Source organism: Carassius gibelio, chromosome B25 (genome assembly GCF_023724105.1).
Source record: "Carassius gibelio isolate Cgi1373 ecotype wild population from Czech Republic chromosome B25, carGib1.2-hapl.c, whole genome shotgun sequence".
Lineage (NCBI taxonomy): Eukaryota > Metazoa > Chordata > Actinopteri > Cypriniformes > Cyprinidae > Carassius > Carassius gibelio.
The window spans coordinates 927222-948919 of record NC_068420.1 but is presented as its reverse complement, the minus strand read 5'-3'; the positions used below and the strand labels follow the sequence as shown (position 1 = coordinate 948919).

At 39.0% G+C, this 21698-nt stretch overlaps 1 protein-coding gene and 1 long non-coding RNA gene across 7 annotated transcripts; both read right to left on the bottom strand.

The window, feature by feature from the left end:
- Window positions 1-610: 610 nt before the first annotated feature.
- Window positions 611-3025, bottom strand: LOC128013928 (uncharacterized). 3 transcript variants are annotated; one of them, XR_008183457.1, is made up of 3 exons: window positions 2903-3025; window positions 1835-2273; window positions 611-1636 (listed from the first exon to the last, which is right to left on the bottom strand). It is a non-coding gene; the product is annotated as an uncharacterized LOC128013928 (long non-coding RNA). The 3 variants fall into 3 exon arrangements; XR_008183456.1 differs by having other exon boundaries at window positions 1901-2273; XR_008183458.1 differs by having other exon boundaries at window positions 1835-1986.
- A 7976-nt stretch (window positions 3026-11001) lies between these two features.
- gxylt1a (glucoside xylosyltransferase 1a) lies at window positions 11002-21370 on the bottom strand. Of its 4 annotated transcripts, none has more exons than XM_052598198.1 (8): window positions 21124-21370; window positions 18890-18982; window positions 18603-18762; window positions 17651-17782; window positions 17215-17466; window positions 16177-16300; window positions 15761-15933; window positions 11002-11973 (listed from the first exon to the last, which is right to left on the bottom strand). In XM_052598198.1, exons 1-8 carry the CDS (start codon window positions 21291-21293, stop codon window positions 11803-11805), a joined length of 1275 nt encoding a protein of 424 aa, XP_052454158.1. In that variant the 5' UTR covers window positions 21294-21370; the 3' UTR covers window positions 11002-11802. The 4 variants fall into 4 exon arrangements, with proteins under 4 accessions (XP_052454158.1, XP_052454159.1, XP_052454160.1 ...); XM_052598199.1 differs by having other exon boundaries at window positions 17215-17454; XM_052598200.1 differs by having other exon boundaries at window positions 17215-17451.
- Between the last annotated feature and the right edge of the window lie 328 nt (window positions 21371-21698).

Here is a 21698-nt window from a genome sequence, read left to right as displayed (position 1 = left end):
ATAATAATACAATTAAAATATTAAAAAGTAATGCGAGTGTGCATATTAAATAATAAGGTAAATAAAAATAATCTAAATATGAATAAATCAAATAAATAATGAAGTAAAAATATGATAAAACTGTAAATGTATTACTTTTTTTTATTAAAATGTATTTTATGAAGTAATGTGTTACAATGGATAGGCCAAATATTTTATTAAATGAAATGTGTTCATCATAAACTGAGAAACATTATTTAATTTAATGATGTTACCAGTTGATACCTGTTTACCTGCAGACCCTTGTGATCCTGGTAGATCTCCCGCTGCAGATCATCTCTGCCCCAGATCAACACGTCAACACATGAGCAACACTGTTGGGAACGTTACTTTAAAAAAGTAATTAGTTATAGTTACTCACTACTTGTTCCAAAAAGTAACCGAGTTAGTAACTGAATTACTCTATAATGAAAGTAACTCGTTACCAGGGAAAGTAACTATTTTCGTTACTGTAAAAAAAAAAACAAAAAAAAAACAAGTTGCTACATGTCAGAGAATTTGTACTTTTTTTTTTTTTTTTTTTTTTGCAGTTTTCACAAGTCAGTTGAAAGGAGTAGAACAGACAGGTACATAACTTTCAATATTTATTGCACGTCAACAGACAGCAAGAGTTTTATCCTGCACTACAAGTATTATCTTTGTAAGAAAAGTGTTTTTGGCCACTAGCTTTGTAGATGCGTGTCACACATTACATGTACACATTACATGCACGTTCTTGCCTTTGACCACAATGAATTTGAAGTAGTGCTTATATCTTCACCTTGAAAATGCCAACTTTTCATCGGATTGCTCCTGACTCGCCATTTCTGCTGCTGCTGCGAATCTCTGTGTAGCTGTTGCGTGTGTTGTGTGTGTGTGTGTGTGTGTTTGGCGCCGCTGGCGCAGCCGCGTGTGCCGGCATGTGTGTAAAAACACTGGCTCTGATTGGCTACCATGAAACACATGATTCTGCCTTAGCTAATCATAATTGCTTATCTCGTCATTAACCCACCTCCTCATTCGCTGTGTGAGCCAGGGGTCCGTTCGGATTGCACAGTTTATTAAATCAATGCATAGTAACGCACCGCATTTAACGTTCAGTAACGTTAACAGCGTTGTAACAACGGGAAAAGTAATTAGTTAAATTACTGCGTTACTGAAAAAATAACGTTGTTACCTAACGCCGTTCTTTTAAACGCCGTTATTCCAAACACTGATGAGCACTGCTCTATCTCTTTCTGTGTGTGTGTGTGTGTGTGTGTGTGTTTAAGTTTACTGAGACGCTGCGGATCTGTCAGGATTCAGATCAGGACCAGATCAAAGGTCTGTGTGGAGATCAGACTCCTCAAACACCTCGCATCATTCAGAGGCGAATGAGTCTGTCCTTCTCTGCACACTCACCTCCTCACTCCTCTTTCACTCCACTGCACACTCCTCATTCAATCCTGTGTACACTCCTCCTCCACTCCTCTGCACACTCCTCCGTACAGTCCTCACTCACTCCTCTGTACACACCTCCTACACTCCTCATTCACTCCTCTGTACACACCTCCTTCACTCCTTTGTACTCACCTCCTTCACTCCTCTGTACACTCCTCCTTCACATCTATGTACAGTCCTCCTTCACTCCTCTGTACACTCCTTCACTCCTCTGTACTCACCTCCTTCACTCCTCTGTACACTCCTCCTTCACTCCTTTGTACTCACCTCCTTCACTCCTCTGTACACTCCTCCTTCACTCATTTGTACACTCCTTCACTCCTCTGTACTCCCCTCCTTCACTCATTTGTACACTCCTTCACTCCTCTGTACTCACCTCCTTCACTCCTCTGTACACTCCTCCTTCACTCATTTGTACACTCCTTCACTCCTCTGTACTCACCTCCTTCACTCCTCTGTACACTCCTCCTTCACTCATTTGTACACTCCTTCACTCCTCTGTACTCACCTCCTTCACTCCTCTGTACACTCCTCCTTCACTCCTCTGTACACTCCTCCTTCACTCATTTGTACACTCCTTCACTCATCTGTACACTCCTCTTTCACTCCTCTGTACACTCCTCCTTCACTCATTTGTACACTCCTTCAATCCTCTGTACTCACCTCCTTCACTCCTCTGTACACTCCTCCTTCACTCATTAGTACACTCCTTCACTCCTTTGTACTCACCTCCTTCACTCCTCTGTACACTCCTCCTTCACTCATTTGTACACTCCTTCACTCCTCTGTACTCACCTCCTTCACTCCTCTGTACACTCCTCCTTCACTCTGTACACTCCTCCTTCACTCCTCTGTACACTCCTTCACTCATTTGTACACTCCTCCTTCACTCATTTGTACACTCCTTCATTTCTCTGTACTCACCTCCTTCACACCTATGTACACTCCTCCTTCACTCCTCTGTACTCACCTCCTTCACTTCTCTGTACACTCCTCCTTCACTCCTCTGTATACACCTCCTTCAGTCCTCTGTACACTCCTCCTTCACTCCTCTGTACACTCCTCCTTCACTCCTCTGTATACACCTCCTTCAGTCCTCTGTACACTCCTCCTTCACTCCTCTGTACACTCCTCCTTCACTCCTCTGTACACTCCTCCTTCACTCCTCTGTACACACCTCCTTCAGTCCTCTGTACACTCCTCCTTCACTCATTTGTACACTCCTTCACTCCTCTGTACTCACCTCCTTCACTCCTCTGTACACTCCTCCTTCACTCCTCTGTACACTCCTCCTTCACTCATTTGTACACTCCTTCACTCCTCTGTACACTCCTCTTTCACTCCTCTGTACACTCCTCCTTCACTCATTTGTACACTCCTTCACTCCTTTGTACTCACCTCCTTCACTCCTCTGTACACTCCTCCTTCACTCCTTTGTACTCACCTCCTCCTTCACTCCTCTGTACACTCCTCCTTCACTCATTTGTACACTCCTCCTTCACTCCTCTGTACTCACCTCCTTCACTCCTCTGTACACTCCTCCTTCACTCCTCTGTACACTCCTCCTTCACTCCTCTGTACTCACCTCCTTCACTCCTCTGTACACTCCTCCTTCATTCCTCTGTACACTCCTCCTTCACTCCTCTGTACACTCCTTCACTCATTTGTACACTCCTTCACTCCTCTGTACACTCCTCCTTCACTCCTCTGTACACTCCTTCACTCATTTGTACACTCCTTCACTCCTCTGTACTCACCTCCTTCACTCCTCTGTACACTCCTCTGTACACTCCTCCTTCACTCATTTGTACACTCCTTCACTCCTCTGTACACTCCTCCTTCACTCATTTGTACACTCCTTCACTCCTCTGTACTCACCTCCTTCACTCCTCTGTACACTCCTCCTTCACTCATTTGTACACTCCTTCACTCCTTTGTACTCACCTCCTTCACTCCTCTGTACACTCCTCCTTCACTCATTTGTACACTCCTTCACTCCTCTGTACTCACCTCCTTCACTCCTCTGTACACTCCTCCTTCACTCATTTGTACACTCCTTCACTCCTCTGTACTCACCTCCTTCACTCCTCTGTACACTCCTCCTTCACTCCTCTGTACACTCCTCTGTACACTCCTCCTTCACTCATTTGTACACTCCTCCTTCACTCCTCTGTACACTCCTCCTTCACTCATTTGTACACTCCTTCATTCCTCTGTACTCACCTCCTTCACACCTATGTACACTCCTCCTTCACTCCTCTGTACTCACCTCCTTCACTTCTCTGTACACTCCTCCTTCACTCCTCTGTATACACCTCCTTCAGTCCTCTGTACACTCCTCCTTCACTCCTCTGTACACTCCTCCTTCACTCCTCTGTATACACCTCCTTCAGTCCTCTGTACACTCCTCCTTCACTCCTCTGTACACTCCTCCTTCACTCCTCTGTACACTCCTCCTTCACTCCTCTGTACACACCTCCTCCAGTCCTCTGTACACTCCTCCTTCACTCATTTGTACACTCCTTCACTCCTCTGTACTCACCTCCTTCACTCCTCTGTACACTCCTCCTTCACTCCTCTGTACACTCCTCCTTCACTCATTTGTACACTCCTTCACTCCTCTTTCACTCCTCTGTACACTCCTCCTTCACTCATTTGTACACTCCTCCTTCACTCCTCTGTACTCACCTCCTTCAGTCCTCTGTACACTCCTCCTTCACTCCTCTGTACACTCCTCCTTCACTCATTTGTACACTCCTTCACTCCTCTGTACACTCCTCCTTCACTCCTCTGTACACTCCTCCTTCACTCATTTGTACACTCCTTCATTCCTCTGTACTCACCTCCTTCACACCTATGTACACTCCTCCTTCACTCCTCTATACTCACCTCCTTCACTTCTCTGTGCACTCCTCCTTCACTTCTCTGTATACACCTCCTTCAGTCCTCTGTACACTACTCCTTCACTCCTCTGTACACTCCTCCTTCACTCCTCTGTATACACCTCCTTCAGTCCTCTGTACACTCCTCCTTCACTCCTCTGTACACTCCTCCTTCACTCCTCTGTACACTCCTCTTTCACTCATTCACCCTCTGATCTGGACACAGACTGGATCTGGTGGCTACGGTGACCTCGGAACAAGAGAGAAACAGACTAATATTAGCGTAGATGCCATTCTTCTAATGATGTAGCAAGTACATCGGGTGTTATGGGAAGTGTTCCCGGTTCCGGTTTACCTAATTAATGCAGCCTAAAAATACTTTAACGGATTTGGATATTTAAAGCATATTAGTATGTTATGTGTATGTCAGGTTAAAGAGATGGATCTTTAGATTTAAACTGCAAGAGTGTGTCTGGAACACACTTCACTATTTATATTTATATATACATACACTTATCTAACACACATACTTAGCGTACACTTAATTTTTTGCACATAATATACCTGTACATACATAATATTCACTGTAATATACCTGCCATACATTGTCAATTTGTATATTTTAATTCCTTATCTATTTTTTTTATTCCATTTTGTGTTTTTTGTTCTGTCACTGTCATTCTGTTGTACTGCGGAGCTTCTGTCACGAAAACAAATTCCTAATATGTGTGAACATACCTGGCAATAAAGCTCATTCTGATTCTGATTCTTAATACCGGGGTCTTTCATTACTGGACATGTCACCTGTCATTCCTGTATGTAAGGATTCCCTGCAGCGTTCACTGACATCACAGCATCGCTTCAGTCTCACAGGGAAGTTTAACTGCTGTCCATCAGCCCAGACCAGGATTCAATTAAAACGGGAGATTGTATCACCATGGGAACATCAGCGTTCCGTTGCCGTGGTGCCCAGAGGCTGCAGTTCCACTTCGGAACTGATGAACCCTTCCGTCCGGACAGACATGCCTCCGGAGAATCTGAGACGCTCCTTAATGGGAAAAGATTTCAGGAACGCTGCTGTGTTTACGTTCTGAACCTTAGGCAAGAATCACTGCTATACAGCTAATAGTGAACATTAGCCAAGCGTGTGTGTGAGTGTGTGTGTGAGTGTGAGAGACATGAATGATTCACATTATGAGTGAGGAGAGAGAGCTGTGACTTTACTAAGTGATTAGACCTTTTTCACCAGAAAACCAATGATAAAATCCCACAGACGAGGCACATTTACAGACATAAAGCGCTATATAAATGCATAATTCTTTCATTCATTCAAATGGAATTGATAAATGATTGTTTGTGTCTGATCAAACTCACACACAGATCAGAGTCTCACACAATCACATTTCTGCTCCGTCTCAGTGTCCTGCAGCACACATGAATAACTGTTGAAATGAGCTGAACTGAGCTGTGTGTTTGACTAATGATGATCCTGCGGTGCTCTAGAGGCGTCTCGAACCCTGACCAGACCTTCATCAGCTCTGAGCGTCTGACACACACCACAGAGCCTGCACACACACACTTCAGTCACACACACGACCTGCACACACACACACTTCAGTCACACACACGTCCTGCACACACACACTTCAGTCACACACACGTCCTGCACACACACACTTCAGTCACACACACGTCCTGCACACACACACACACTTCAGTCACACACACGTCCTGCACACACACACACTTCAGTCACACACACGACCTGCACACACACACACACACACACTTCAGTCACACACACGACCTGCACACACACACACACACACACTTCAGTCACACACACGTCCTGCACACAAACACACACTTCAGTCACACACACGACCTGCACACACACACACACACTTCAGTCACACACACGTCCTGCACACACACACTTCAGTCACACACACAACCTGCACACACACACACACACACTTCAGTCACACACACGTCCTGCACACAAACACACACACACTTCAGTCACACACACGTCCTGCACACAAACACACACTTCAGTCACACACACACGTCTTGCACACACACACACTTCAGTCACACACACTTCTGCACACACACACACTTCAGTCACACACACGTCCTGCACACACACACACTTCAGTCACACACACATCTGCACACACACACACACTTCAGTCACACACACGACCTGCACACACACACACACACACTTCAGTCACACACACGTCCTGCACACACACACACACACACACTTCAGTCACACACACGACCTGCACACACACACACACACACTTCAGTCACACACACGACCTGCACACACACACACACTTCAGTCACACACACGTCCTGCACACACACACACTTCAGTCACACACACGTCCTGCACACACACACACACACACACACTTCAGTCACACACACTTCATTAATATCCTGAATTACTTTTCATTGTTACTTTCCATTTCTATTTTAATTTGAGGTCAAATGCTTGTTTTTATTTATTTTTATTTTTTAATTAAGTGATTTCTTAAAAATATTTTCCATCCATATTTTAGATTTAGCTTTAGTAATTTATATATAAATATATAAAATGCATTTGCAGTTTTATTGGTTTAGTCATTTTGTGTTTTTTATTTATATCCATATTTGCCATTTATATTGTAAATGTAGTTTTAGTCATTTGCAAAAGAATTTTTATTTTTTTAATCTTTACATTGTTTTTTTATTAGCTTAATCCTTTCATTTAATTTATCTAGATATATATTTTTTGTTATTTTGTTTTTATTCTTTTTTTACATTTATATTATAAACATTGTTGTATTCATTAGAAAATAATTAGTGATTGTTTCCATTTTAGTAACTTTATTTTTTTTTATCCTTTTTAATGCTTTTTTGTTTTTTATTAATGTTTTTGTCTTTTTTTTATTTGTCTATGTAGTTTTTATAAATTTTTGCCTTTTTTCGTTGAGTTAATGTTAATTTATTTCAAGTAACAAAATATTTTAATAGTTTTAGTTAATGATAATAATCCTAATTTTGTATATTTTATTTGCCAGGCTTGGAAATATTAGCACAACAAAGCAACTGGTCAATGAACTCTTTGTGAATGAAGTTTCTAAAACAAATGGAGCATTTCTGAAAGTAATCCTCAAATACTAATCAGTTTCAGAAAAACACCCAGATTCTGCTCTTCAGACTGAGTTTGCTCCATCATCAGTCATAAAGAGAGTTGAGAATGAATTATTGATTCCCAGCCTGTCGTTAGACTTCATTAACCAAGTTTACAAAGTCACGCTGCTCCTGAATTCAGATCAGAAACATGAGCTGTTATTAAAGCAAGCTCAGCCCTGTTCACATCGCATACGCTCAGAGAATCTGTACATATACTGATAATAACTGGAGAACAAGCGTCTCGTGGACGTCCTCGGCTCGATCCATCATGCTTCAGATTCACTGGAAAACAATGAAAACCCAAACCAGCAGAGGATCGAGTGTTTGAGATGAGTCTGGCCTCAGGCGAACACACACAAGAACAGACTGAAGTGAGAAGACATCAGGAACATGAGGATTAACAAAAAACACTACTAAAAATAACAAAAACTAAATGCTCTCACGCTTTCAGTGTGTGTGTGTGTGATGCTCCGCTGTATTTTCAGCATCATTCCTCCAGTCTTCAGTGTCACATGATCTTCAGAAATCAGAATAATATGATGATTTACTGCTCAAGAAACATTTCTGATTATTATCAATGTTGAACACAGTTGTGCTGCTCAATATTTCTGTGGAAACTGATGCATTTCCATTCAAAATGTTATGGTAAGTGAAAAATGTATACTTTTATTCATCAAGTATGCAAAAATTTATCAAAAGTGACAGTAAAGACCTTATATTATATTAGATTTATATTTCAAATAAATGCTGTTCTTTTGAACTTTCTATTCCTGTAAAGTTCTACACAACTGTGTTCAACACTGATAATAATCAGAAATGTTTCTTGAGCAGTAAATCATCATATTACTCTGATTTCTGAAGATCATGTGACACTGAAGACTGGAGGAATGATGCTGAAAATACAGCGGAGCATCACAGAAATACATTACACTTTAACACAGATTGATTTACATTAGAATAATGCCACATTTTTTCCTGTGTTTTTGTTCCTGTGTATATATATATGTTTAATGTTATGTTGACTTTAAACCAAAGTTGTATCTGATCATTGTTGGTTTACAGCAGGAATAAACCGTTAAATTGAAACAAGATCAATGAAGATCACTGAAGCCCGTTTCAGACTGATTTCCAATCCAAGCCCAGCATTCATAAATCAGCTCAGCTTGTTTAGAGCGGTTTCTCAATACAGTGGAGAGGGCAAGTATTGGGTCCTGAAGAACACTTGAAGTGGCTCATTGATTAGAGCCAGAGGTCATCTACACTTCCCCACTAACAGCAGCTCAATTGAAATGATTGATAGTCTCTTATATAACTACAGCACAGCAGCACACATGATGATTTCTGCCACAAACCAGCCATAAAGCTCAACATGAAAGTCATCCCGCTCCAATTACGGGGAAATACCAGATCCCAACAGATGAGAAGTGCAGCACAGAGTCACAGAATACTGTGGAAAACTAAATCTCATTTCAGTCTCATTCACATCGCTCCCGGTAAGAAACAACCAATCAGAGCTGCGGTCCGTAACTTTGTTTGTGTTCAAAATGTAGAAACATTTATATAATAAGCGAGTACACCATGAATCCATTTTCCAAACCGTGTTTTTATCTTGTCCTGAATCACTAGGGTGCACCTATAATAAGTGTTATATTCGGACTATTTTAGATTGCTTCGGGGATACCGCGGCGGAGTAACCCAGTACCTTTGTGATTCTTCATAGACATAAACAGAGAGAAGTAGATCCGGCTACGATGTTCTTCCGCAAGACGCAAGCAGTTCTGTTTATTAACCGCTAGAGCGTCAAAAGTTACCGACCGCAGCTTTAAATGTCAGAAATGTCAAGAGGTTTAAAGACACACTTGCTCTGTCTTTTTTATGGTAAAATAAAATAGTGAGTCATCATTTACACATTAAATGTAATTATCATTTACAAAAATAATCCTTCAATTTACACATTATGAAATACAAAAACAAAACCTATGCCACACAATTTTGAGTTAATATCTCATAATTCAGAGTCTTTATCACACAATTTAAGTTTAACGCAATACTGCATTAATAGCCATAATTACAGGTTTATGATCTCATAATTCTGAATTTTCTCATAATTCTGAGTTTATGATCTCATAATTCTGAATTATCTCATAATTCTGAGTTTGTATCTCATAATTCTGAGTTTGTATCTCATAATTCTGAGTTTATTATCTCATAATTCTGAGTTTATTATCTCATAATTCTGAGTTTATATCTCATAATTCTGAGTTTATATCTCATAATTCTGAGTTTATTATCTCATAATTCTGAGTTTATTATCTCATAATTCTGAGTTTATTATCTCATAATTCTGAGTTTATATCTCATAATTCTGAGTTTATATCTCATAATTCTGAATTATCTCATAATTCTGAGTTTGTATCTCATAATTCTGAGTTTATTATCTCATAATTCTGAGTTTATTATCTCATAATTCTGAGTTTATTATCTCATAATTCTGAGTTTATATCTCATAATTCTGAGTTTATATCTCATAATTCTGAATTATCTCATAATTCTGAGTTTGTATCTCATAATTCCGAGTTTATGATCTCATAATTCCGAGTTTATGATCTCATAATTCCAAGTTTATGATCTCATAATTCCAAGTTTATGATCTCATAATTCCGAGTTTATTATCTCATAATTCTGAGTTTATATCACATATCTACATAATTTCATAATTCTGACTTGTTTTCTGCTAATTCTGTATTTTTTACAAAGATCTACAAGAAAAAAGTTTGAATTGGGAGATAAAAAGTCATAATTATATCCATAGTTTTATTTTTATTTTGTGCAGAAAATAATCTTGAACAGGAACCAGATCAAACAAATAACAAAAAACTGACCAAAATAAATAAATGGCACGAAAGAAATGAACATTTTTAAGGCTTCATCTTTCTGGGACACTATAAATGAACAGCCAATGAAAAGCCTCCGAACAGACACACTTAAGTGACATCACTGCTCTCTGTTCGACCGTGCTAAAGCTAAAACACATTTCTGCCTGATTGCTCTCCAGTTTCTGCTCAGACTCTGGCACCTCATTCATTTCCCAAACAGCTCCTGGGCTTCCAGCACTGCGGCTGGTTTCCCGTTCACGGCTTTAATGTATGTCTGGGCTGCAGTGATGGAGCCGAGGGCGTGATTTAGCCTAAAACCAAACCTCACATTAAAGCTCCAGCTAGCATCGCTATCCCAGCAGCCACTCACAAACACATGTGTATGCCTGCTCCCAGCAAACACTGGGCCTTCAGACAGCTCAGATGAGCCTCAGCGCTTCCAGTCCGTCTCTCTTTCTCAAGGTGCAGGGTTTCTCTCAGATCATCGTGTGTTTCTCAGATCATGTGATGCAGGAACTGTGCGATCTCTGAACATCTGTGAAGCTGCTCAGATCGATCCTGCGCTCGCTCATGAAGACACTGCTCACAAGAACTCAGAGAAAACACTTTTATTACAAAAATATACTATGAGAGCCAATACAGACTCTATTAGATTTCAACCACAGACCATTCAAATATTTCTTTAACCTGCGGCTCATTTTCATATTTCTACATTTAAATTAATCAGTACATTTCTCAGTAACATATCAGAGCATTACAAATACAAAAACATTACAAATTACCTGAAAAAAACATTTATTTGTAATAAATATATATAAATGTTCCAATTAATAGTTAATCAATAATAATAATTACTAAATTAACTGAATTAATTTCTTGTCTTTCTTTCTTTGGTGAAATGCAATCTAGACACTAAATCTTTCTTCTCACCGTTTCAAACAGGATCATTATAATTAAGAATAGTTATGATTCTATTAACTGTAATTAAAACTGTAAATCATTCTGAAATGGTACTGAGCATCACAATAACCGTAAAATCCCACATTCATATTTTCCAGACATACAATATAAAGATCAAAACCAGTTATAATACAAATGTATCAACTCTTTGCATAAAAACACTGATGTTGTGTGTAAATCTCTAAACCTGAACTGATATTCACAAATATAACTCTGAGAAAACACTGAATATCATCACAGAGATAGAGATAGAGATAGAGAGGAGTCTGGTGTGTGAAGGGATCTGAAACCGAGAGAGTACCACTGATGAAGACACACGAGGTCTGTGATGGTTAACCAGCGCGACCCTCTCGCGCTCTCAGTGTGTGTGTGTGTGTGTGTGTGTGTGTGTGATTGTCAGCTGCTGGTGTGTGAGGTCGATCAGCTCTGAAGACTCAAACCTCTGCTGGTCTGGAGCGCTCCTGCTCCTCCTGAAGCTCTGTGACGCTCTGACGCAGTCGTTTGGTGAAGACCAGTCGAGATCGGCCGCAGTACGAGTGATCGCTCTTCAGCTTCTCCTCCAGAGGCAGGAGCAAACCTCGCAGAGGATCTCCATCCAGCGGGAACTGACCACCAGAGAGAAGAGAACACATCAGAGTCAGACCGATCCATTCATTCATAAAAAAATTTTTAAATGGAAATTAAACATACTTCAGGAGCATTCTTTTTTTGTGTGTGCCATTGTTTTTTTGCTGATTTTTCCTGAAGTCTCATTACTATAATACAAAAAATGTATTTACTTTAAATTTCATAAAATGTAAATTATTTATTAGTGTTACTCTAATGCAATTAATATACTATAATCGTTTTTAATACAATTTAACATTTTTTTTGTATATTTTCATATTTTATGTTTTTTTATTTATAACTTGTAGTAAATTTTAAATTAAATATTCATATTTTCTGTTTTCTTTAAAAATTTTACTTAAAATTGTAGCACTTTTGTTGTGTTATTATTATTACATTTATCATTAATTGTTTGTATAGCTCTTATTAAATTTTACTTCAGTTTTAGTTTTAGTCAAATTTAATAAAATTGATGCCTTGGCAACTAGTAGAAATAAAATAAGTTTTATACATGTTATTATACTCTACTGTTTTTCTATGTTATTTATTATGTTATTACATGTTAATATTTCAGATAATGTTTTAATAAGCTTTTAGTTAATGACAATAAACCTGGTCTATAAACACAATTGTAGGTTTTTGTATATAAAAAAAAAATAATAATTACATTGTTGATGAGAAATACAATCATCCAAAATTAATAAATTAATATTTTATGAATGCATTACAGATGAGAATTATATCATTAAAATATTGTCACAATGCTAAACACACTTGATAATCCCAAAAGCTCATTTTCATTGTCTTTATGTTTGAAGAGAAGAAGGACGTGTTGGTCCTGAGATAAAACGAAGAGCATGCAGCACACGAGACTCTTGTCTGATGGACGTGCAGCTCGTTCTGTGTGATCTGGACATCAACTCAGCGAGAGCAGAAACTATGAGACGCAGCCAGATGAATCATGGGACGCCGCTAATGGCAGCTCATTTAGCTAATGATGCACCACACTTCCTGAGATACGAGAAACCACTGACCGTGATGACCAACACACACACACACGCTAGCATACACACACACACACACACACGCTAGCATACACATACACACACACACACACACACAGCCTACCCAACTCAAATGTTGCAGAATGAAAATACATAACATCTATAATAACAAAACGTGTATCTTTAAAAGATAAAAACATCTCATCAGTGCTGGTTTCAGCTGATCTCGAGCACTGATGAGTTTCTGAGATTCAGACTCAATGAACAACTCATTAGAACGAATCACTCAGTGCAGAGCGAATCAGTGAATCAGTTCAAAAGATCAAACCACATCTGATTCCTCATGAATCACTCTAATACTGTAGTGTTACATGTGTTATTCATTCATTTACTTATTTATTCTTAACTTAATTTATATTTATATATATATATATATACAGAGAGAGAGAGAGCGAGAGAGAGAGAGAGCTTCTTCTAACCTCTCCCTGGACCCGGTTTGTAAACCCCAGGTCTAGTAAATCACACGGCGCTCTATATTAGTGTTGTTGTGTTCTGCTAGCCAGAACAATACACTCATCTATTTATTATCTATGGTTTATTTCCTGTTGTGTTCACAGCTGAACCTCAGCGAGTGTGAACTGTGTGAAGAACACACACTCAAACACACACTGATGCTCCAGAGCTGCCAGCTGGATCAGATCAGTCTCTGGCAGCAAACACACACACACACACACACACACACTGCACTGGCTACCTATTAAGTTCTGTATCAGTTACAAATGATCATTACTTACCTATAAGGCCCTAAATGGTTTAGCTCCTCGTACCTAACTAGCCTTCTACCACGTTACAACCTATCACGCACCCTAAGGTCACAAAACGCTGGACTTTTGGTAGTTCCTAGGATAGCAAAGTCCACTAAAGGAGGTAGAGCTTTCTCACATTTGGCTCCCAAACTCTGGAATAGCCTTCCTGATAATGTTCGGGGTTCAGACACACTCTCTCTGTTTAAATCTAGATTAAAAACGCATCTCTTTCACCAAGCATACGAATAATGTATCTCTTAAATTGTGAGTGTAGTTGTATCTGATCAAATGCACATTCTTATTCATTAGCTTGGGTTAAACTAATTAATTTTACTTTGTTGGATCAGCAGCTATGCTAATGATGTCTCTATGTGTTTCTCTGTTTCTGCTGGATCTTCATCCCGTGGTAACTAGGATTTACACAAGCTCCAGTCTGGATCCAGAACACCTGAGAAGAGATGATGCTGACCCTCAGAGGACCTCAGATGATACTGACCCTGAATCAACAACAGAACTAACAATTATTGCTACAAGTGTGACTGCATCATATAATAATTATTAATATTAATAATGTTCATCGTCTGGCTGACTACGTCTTGTATTAATTTTCTACAAATCCTGTCAAACGCGCACAAACTGACAGTCACCACTTATAAGCTATTACTAAATATTGTAGAAACATAATTTTCTGTAAAGTTGCTTTGTAACGATTTGTATTGTAAAAAGCGCTATACAAATAAACTTGAATTGAATTAAATTTTAATTGCATTTTCATTTGAACTTTAATTAGAATGAGTAATTTTTACATATGTATGGAATACATTTACTCTGGTTGAATTTTGTTTTATGATGGTTTAGTAGTTTTGTGGCGTTTTCTCATTTTTTGTCATTTTTGTTTTTTAAGTTTATATAAGTTTTATTATTATTATTTTTAAGTAGATCAAGTAAAACTGACTGAAACTGAGAAAAATTGCTTGTAAACTAGCTGAAATAAAATGTGGTTTTGAAAACTTTATTTCGGTTCAACAAACTAGCTGAAATATATATAGAAATACAGAAATATAATATAGACAGTAAGTATGTATATATATACAGTACAGGCCTAAAGTTTGGAAACATTACTATTTTAAATGTTTTTGAAAGAAGTTTCTTCTGCTCATCAAGCCTGCATTTATTTGATCACAAATACAGAAAAACAATAATATTGTGAAATATTTTTACTATATATAATTTAAAATAATTGTTTTTAAATGTATTATACTTTAAATGATCATTTATGTCTGTGATGCAAAGCTGAATTTTTAGAAATTTTAAATTTTAGAAATCATTCTAATATGATGATTCATTATCAAAGTTGGAAACAGTTCTGCTGCTTAATATTATTTCAGAACATGTGATACTGTTATAGAATACTTTGATGAATAAAAAGTAAAAACAAAAGAGAAGCTATTAGAATGATTTCTAAAGGATCATGTGATCGACTGATGTTACATGTGACACTGAAGTCTGGAGGAATGATGCCGAAAATTCAGCGCTGCATCACAGGAATACATTATTTTTTAAAAGTATATTCAAATAGAAAACTATTATTTTAAATTGTAATAATATTTCACAATATAACTGTTTTTTCTGTATTTTTGATCAAATAAATGCAGGCTTGGTGAGCAGAAGAAACTTCTTTCAAAAACATTAAAAATAGTAATGTTTCCAAACTTTAGGTCTATATATATATATATACATATATATATGAGAGAGAGAGAGAGAGAGAGAGCGAGAGTGAGAGAGAGAGAGAGAGCGAGAGTTAGAGAGAGAGAGAGAGAGAGAGAGCGAGCGAGAGTTAGAGAGAGAGAGAGAGAGAGAGAGAGAGAGAGAGAGAGAGAGAGAGAGAGAGCGAGAAGTCAGTTTAATGTTTTTAAATGTTTCATTGTAATTCATTTCAAATGAACAGAATGTTCATGTATCGTTTCAGTTCTCACCAGCTTTATGGCGTCATAAACAGCTCTGAAGGCGGGCTGCTTGTCGTCATGGTAAACGCCGCGGTTGCCGTGGAGAATGTAAACACCGCTGTGTTCAGCGCTGATGCAGTTGCTGCCGTAGATACAGTGATCAGGACGATAGTTCCAGAGACACTCCATCAGCAGCAGAGACTCTGACACACACACACACACACACACACACACACAGAGAGAGAGAGAGAGAGAAAGAGAGAGACACACACACACACACACAGAGAGAGAGAGAGAGAGAGAGAGAGAGACAGACACACACACACACACAGAGAGAGAGAGAGAGAGAGAGAGACACACACACACACACACACACAAAGAATCAGTGCAGCAGATCTACAGGTGATGATGATGATGAAGATGAGGAGGAGGAGGGAGAGCTGTACCTGGGTTATAGTGGAAGATGATGTTGAGCAGGTCCTGGTCTCCCCACGTGATGTTCAGCTTGTACTTGTGTAACAGAGGCATCAGAAGATCAGCCCACTTCAGATCCACCGCTGCCAGGTCATTCTGTCCCCACACACACACACACACACACACACACACACACACACACACACACACACACACACTCATCAGTCCGTCTCAGGTGGGTGATCTTTATGCATGTTTTTACATAACTGTTCTCACTCAGACTCATGTTTGACAGATGAATGATGATGAAACCTCTTCAGTAATGAGGAAATATGAGAAGAGCAACAGAAGAACAACAGAGACCTCTGCTGGTACACATCACTCATCAAAACCAGAAACACCTGCATTGATTTCATCAACATTTAAGGGTTCAAATGTGTATTTACATTAGAGATGTAAGTTTATTAATTTCTTTAAACTTTTTTTTTTATATATATATATTTTCAATTTGAGGTTAATATTTCTATATTTATATAAACACTGAGATGCAGGATATAATATTTTCATATTTCTTTATCATTTTATTAGATAACAATAGTCCGGTTAACCCTTGAGTGAATTAAACTGAAACATGATCAAATATATTAAATGCACTGAAATGTTAACATGACTATTATTACTTACATCTAATAAAATGATTTTAAACATGTATACTCTTACAAATGATGTTAGTCATCAAATTATTGAATATTTTTTAACTATTCTGGCCTGTATCTATTGCATCTCAATGCAAACACTTTATCTTTTAACTTCACAAATATTTTAAAGAGAAAGTGAAAGTATTGAAATGTAATATACACCGGCCATCATGTCTTCAATATTTTATAATATTTTCTTTAACTCCTCCGTGTCCATTAAAGACAGTCTCAGATGGGATAACTATCAGCTGAGCCGAAATATCCATCTGGTGTTAACAGGTTCACAGATGCAGAGCTGAAATACACACACTTCAGGAGAACAGCATGTGTATGATGTGTGTCCTCATGTGTGTGTATCCCGGAGGACTGTACCTTGAAGAGTGTGTGTCGGATGCGGGTCATGTTCATGAGCATGACTCCTGAGTTGACGCCGGTCTGGCCGTAGTACGGGTGTCGAGCGAAGCGGTTGTACCAGCCGATGCGTGGCTCCTCGTGCTCCGGGGACATGGCTGCCACCTGACTGCTGTTGAACCGGGACAGAAAGCTCCAGACGTCCTCCAGCGGCCGCAGGAACAGCACATCTGTGTCCACGTACAGCACAGAGTCCACCTGCTTCAGAAGCAGCTGACACACCAGCACTCCGTCACTGACACCACCCGCCTCCTCAAACACCACCAAACACTGCACTCCATTCTGTGCTACACAGAGCTGCACCGTTCACTTGATTCATTACTGGAGGAATCAGTGTGTAACTCACTGCGGTTTGACTTCTGTAAAGTGAGATATTTCCAACAGAAAAGATACTCACGGGGAGGAAGAGTCTCTGAGAAGCGCAGGGTTTGAACAGTCTCTTCCACTCTCTGGCGTTCTCACTGGGGAAGACTATGGGATAAACGCTGTAGCTGAACGTCGAGCGAAACCTCTGCGGCCACGACTCCAGCTGCACGACACACACAGGATTTCAGGAAGATCAGTGTGTGCTGCTTCTCTCAGATTTAACATCAAGCTGTATTATATCCACCATATATCTCCATCTACCCAGACCACACACACATGCTAATGTTTGCTTTAAATTATTAAACCTTTACTAGTGTGTTTCTCTGAACATTCTAATCTCGGTTATTTGAACGTTTCATTTGATCATTTTTCAAACATGTGAATGTTACTCTTGAGTGTTCTCTGAAGTGTAACATTTAAAAACATCAAACAAATATAACTATTTTATTAAATCTGTTCCATGAATGTAGACATTCCATGTTCTGATCTAACATTTTGAGAAAACTATTAAAAGATCAGTAAACCCTGAACAAACATTATATGTAACTGTTTTGTTCATAACTCTTCCAGAACGATCCGAGATGTTTTAGTGCAAGAAGTAAAACAGAGTAAAGGTTTAATCATTTTTATTTACACGCATCAGTAAAATAGCAATATTTACCTGCTCACATTGATCCTAAAACATCTGAATCCATTTCAAAAGCCTCTCTGTGAACATTCTTGACTCCGAGGTCTTAAACCTAACAGTTTACTCTAAAATACTTCAAATCAGAACAACTATAAATACATCTCTGTTGTTTCTTTGTTATTATTATTATTATTATTATTATATTGTCTGGTTTCCTGCATTTACAGTCTTGTATCATGTTTGTCACTTCTGTATTTTACATATTTTGGATCTGAGAAATCCTCTAAAAGTGTTGTTTAATTCACCCTAACACCACCGTGTATAAGCAGTGAATATTCCTCATATACGTGCTCACCTCCTGTCTGAATCCGGCGTGGAGGTGGTCTTCTGAGAAGATGTGAAAGCACAAGTGTCTGTGGCTGAAGAGGACAGCAGATTTCAGCATGACGAGTGTTTCCTCCAGTCTGGAGCCACAGGCCACCACGGCCAGCTGGACCGGGTCCTGAGGAGCAGACCTGCACCAGACACACACACAGATCAGTGTCATCAGCAGAACACACTCAACACTAGAGCCGTGTCACACACACGAACAGTGAACGCTCACAGACAGAGCCATCTAGATCTAGAGCCGACGGTCTGTACCTAGGAGCTGAGTCCGTAACGCAGTGGTTTGGGCAAACATCACGGCTGATTCTCCAGTACGGCTCCCAGTGAGTGACAGAGTCTGAACCACACCTGACAGGAGACACACACACACACACACACACACCAGCACGTCTCAGTCACACACACTCACAGCTGTGCAGAACAACCAGCCTTCTCATCCAGATACAAACCTGTTTACTAAAGAGTTGGGACAAGGACATGTTTACCACTGTGTGACATCTCCTCTTCTCTTTATAACAGTCTGCAAACGTCTGGGGACTGAGGAGACAAGTGTCTCAAGTTTAGGAAGAGGAATGTTGTCCCATTCTTGTCTAATACAGGCTTCTAGTTGCTCAACTGTCTTAGGTCTTCTTCATCACATCTTCCTCTTTATGATGCACCAAATGTTTTCTATGGGTGATTCTATTTCTTTCCAGAAGTGTAAGCTGCTCATGCCACACACACTCATGAACCCCATACCATCAGAGATGCAGCTTCTGAACTGAGCAACGATAACAACTTGGGTTGTGCTTGTCCTCTTTAGTCCGGATGACACGGCGTCCCAGTTTTCCAGTTTTCTGACGACCGAACAGTGAGCCTTGTCCCAGAGAAAACACCTACGCTTCTGGATCATGTTCAGATATGGCTTCTTTTTTGACCTATAGAGTTTTAGCCGGTAACAGCGAATGGCACGGTGTATTGTGTTCACTGACAATGTTTTCTGGAAGTATTCCTGAGCCCATGTTGTGATCTTCATTACAGTATCATTCCTGGATGTGATGCAGTGCCGTCTAAGAGCTGAAGATCACAGGCATCCAGTATGGTTTTCCGGCCTTGACCCTTGATAGATTGTTCCAGATTCTCTGAATCTTTGGATGATATTATGCACAGTAGATGATGATAACTTCAAACTCTATGCAATTTTCTCTGAGAAACTCCTTTCTGATATTGCTCTACTATTTTTCACTGCAGAATGGGGGAATTGGTGATCCTCTGCCCATGTTGACTTCTGAGAGACACTGAGAGGCTCTTTTTATACCAAATCATGTTCCCAATTGACCTAATAAGTAGCAAATTGGTCCTCCAGCTGTTCCTTATATGTACATTTAACTTTTCCGGCCTCTTATTGCTACCTGTCCCAACTTTTTTGGAATATGTAGCTCTCATGAAATCCAAAATGAGCCCATATTTGATATGAATGAGCCAATACTTTCAACATTTGATATATTATCTATATTCTATTGTGAATAAAATATAAGTTTATGAGATTTGTAAATTATTCCATTCCTTTTTTACTCACAATTTGTAGGGTCCCAACTTTTTTGGAGTCGGGTTTGTAAATAAATATATTATAGATCTATAAAAATATGTAATAATTAACCCAGGTTTTCAAACTGGTGTATGGGGATTTTAGAAAAAACTATCAATGTAAAAAAATATAAATAATATATTTTGTATATATTATATACAAATATTAAATTAATATAAAAATAACAGTAATAATACAATTATATCCAACTAAATAAAGAAAATAAGATTTTCAATGTGTACAGTATTTACAGTGGGGAAATGGGTCCTTACACATACTTTTTTTAATCATATTTAGTGGTTCCTGAAATCTAAAGTATTGAGTATTAATATTGACTGTACTAACAAGAAAAAGTCAAAAGTCAATCGGTGAATACAATAAAAACGCATAATAACAATAATAAAACTAATAATAAAACAATAAAATGCAAACCATTCATTTGCAAAATTGAACTCGAGATGACCTGACTCATGGATATTAATTATGTAACATGACGTAAGCCCAGTAGGAGTCGCTGATTGGCTGAAAGCCTGGCCGGTGGGAGGGCGAATTAACTGCTTCTACGCGACGTGCATAAAGGGCCTTAACAAGGAAGCTTATGAATATTAATTCGATGTTAGCAGCTTCAGCCCGAGTACATTAGTAGGCTTAAATGACTAGAAATCCATCAAACAACCGTTCAATTAAAACAACTATCTTATATGAGTATCAACCGCATTCAATTACTATACGCAGCACTGGTAAAGATTTCGATTATTTATAACACCTGTCCAGTCATTAAAGCTAGTTTAAAGCGATCACATCATGAGTCCGGTGTATATAAGTTCAGTTTTGTGTCGTCGAGAAGATCTTTGCACAGATGTTTGTATATGATGTTGTGAGGTTGATTTTATACATCTTGTGTGTGTTATTGTTTGTTTACCTGTCATCCTGCGCGCGTCCACTCAGGCCCGTGTCCACTGCGCGTGTCCGCGGCGCTCGCTCCCGATGATCCGCGCGCTCCAGAGACGACACGAGCTGATTAAAGATGTAGAGCAGTGAGCAGAAGACTAACAGCGTGCAGACGAACAAAACTCGAAGATATCGCCGCATTTTCTGACTGAAAGAGCAGCCATGAAGATCAATCACGCTCTGGCGGAAGCGCGCTCATGAATATTAATCAGCTGCGACGAAGCTTCCTGGAGACGCAAGGTCACGTGACCACGTGGCCCGCCTTTCGGCCGAACGTCATGTTATCAGTCATTTTATAATATTTTGGGGGAAAATGTTTTCAAGTGAAAAAAAACAAACAAAAACAGTTTTTTAAAATAACATTACGCCTCATATTTATACAATCTTAGAACTACAAAATATTTAGAAATGTAACGTTACATATTTAGGCCTATTTCTGTCCTCTTTGTTCTCTCTAGTTTTGAGGTTAATGATGTTACAGTAAATATAAATCAGAAAAATGGATGGGAAAAAAAACCTTTAAAACAATCTACAGACATCAAAAAA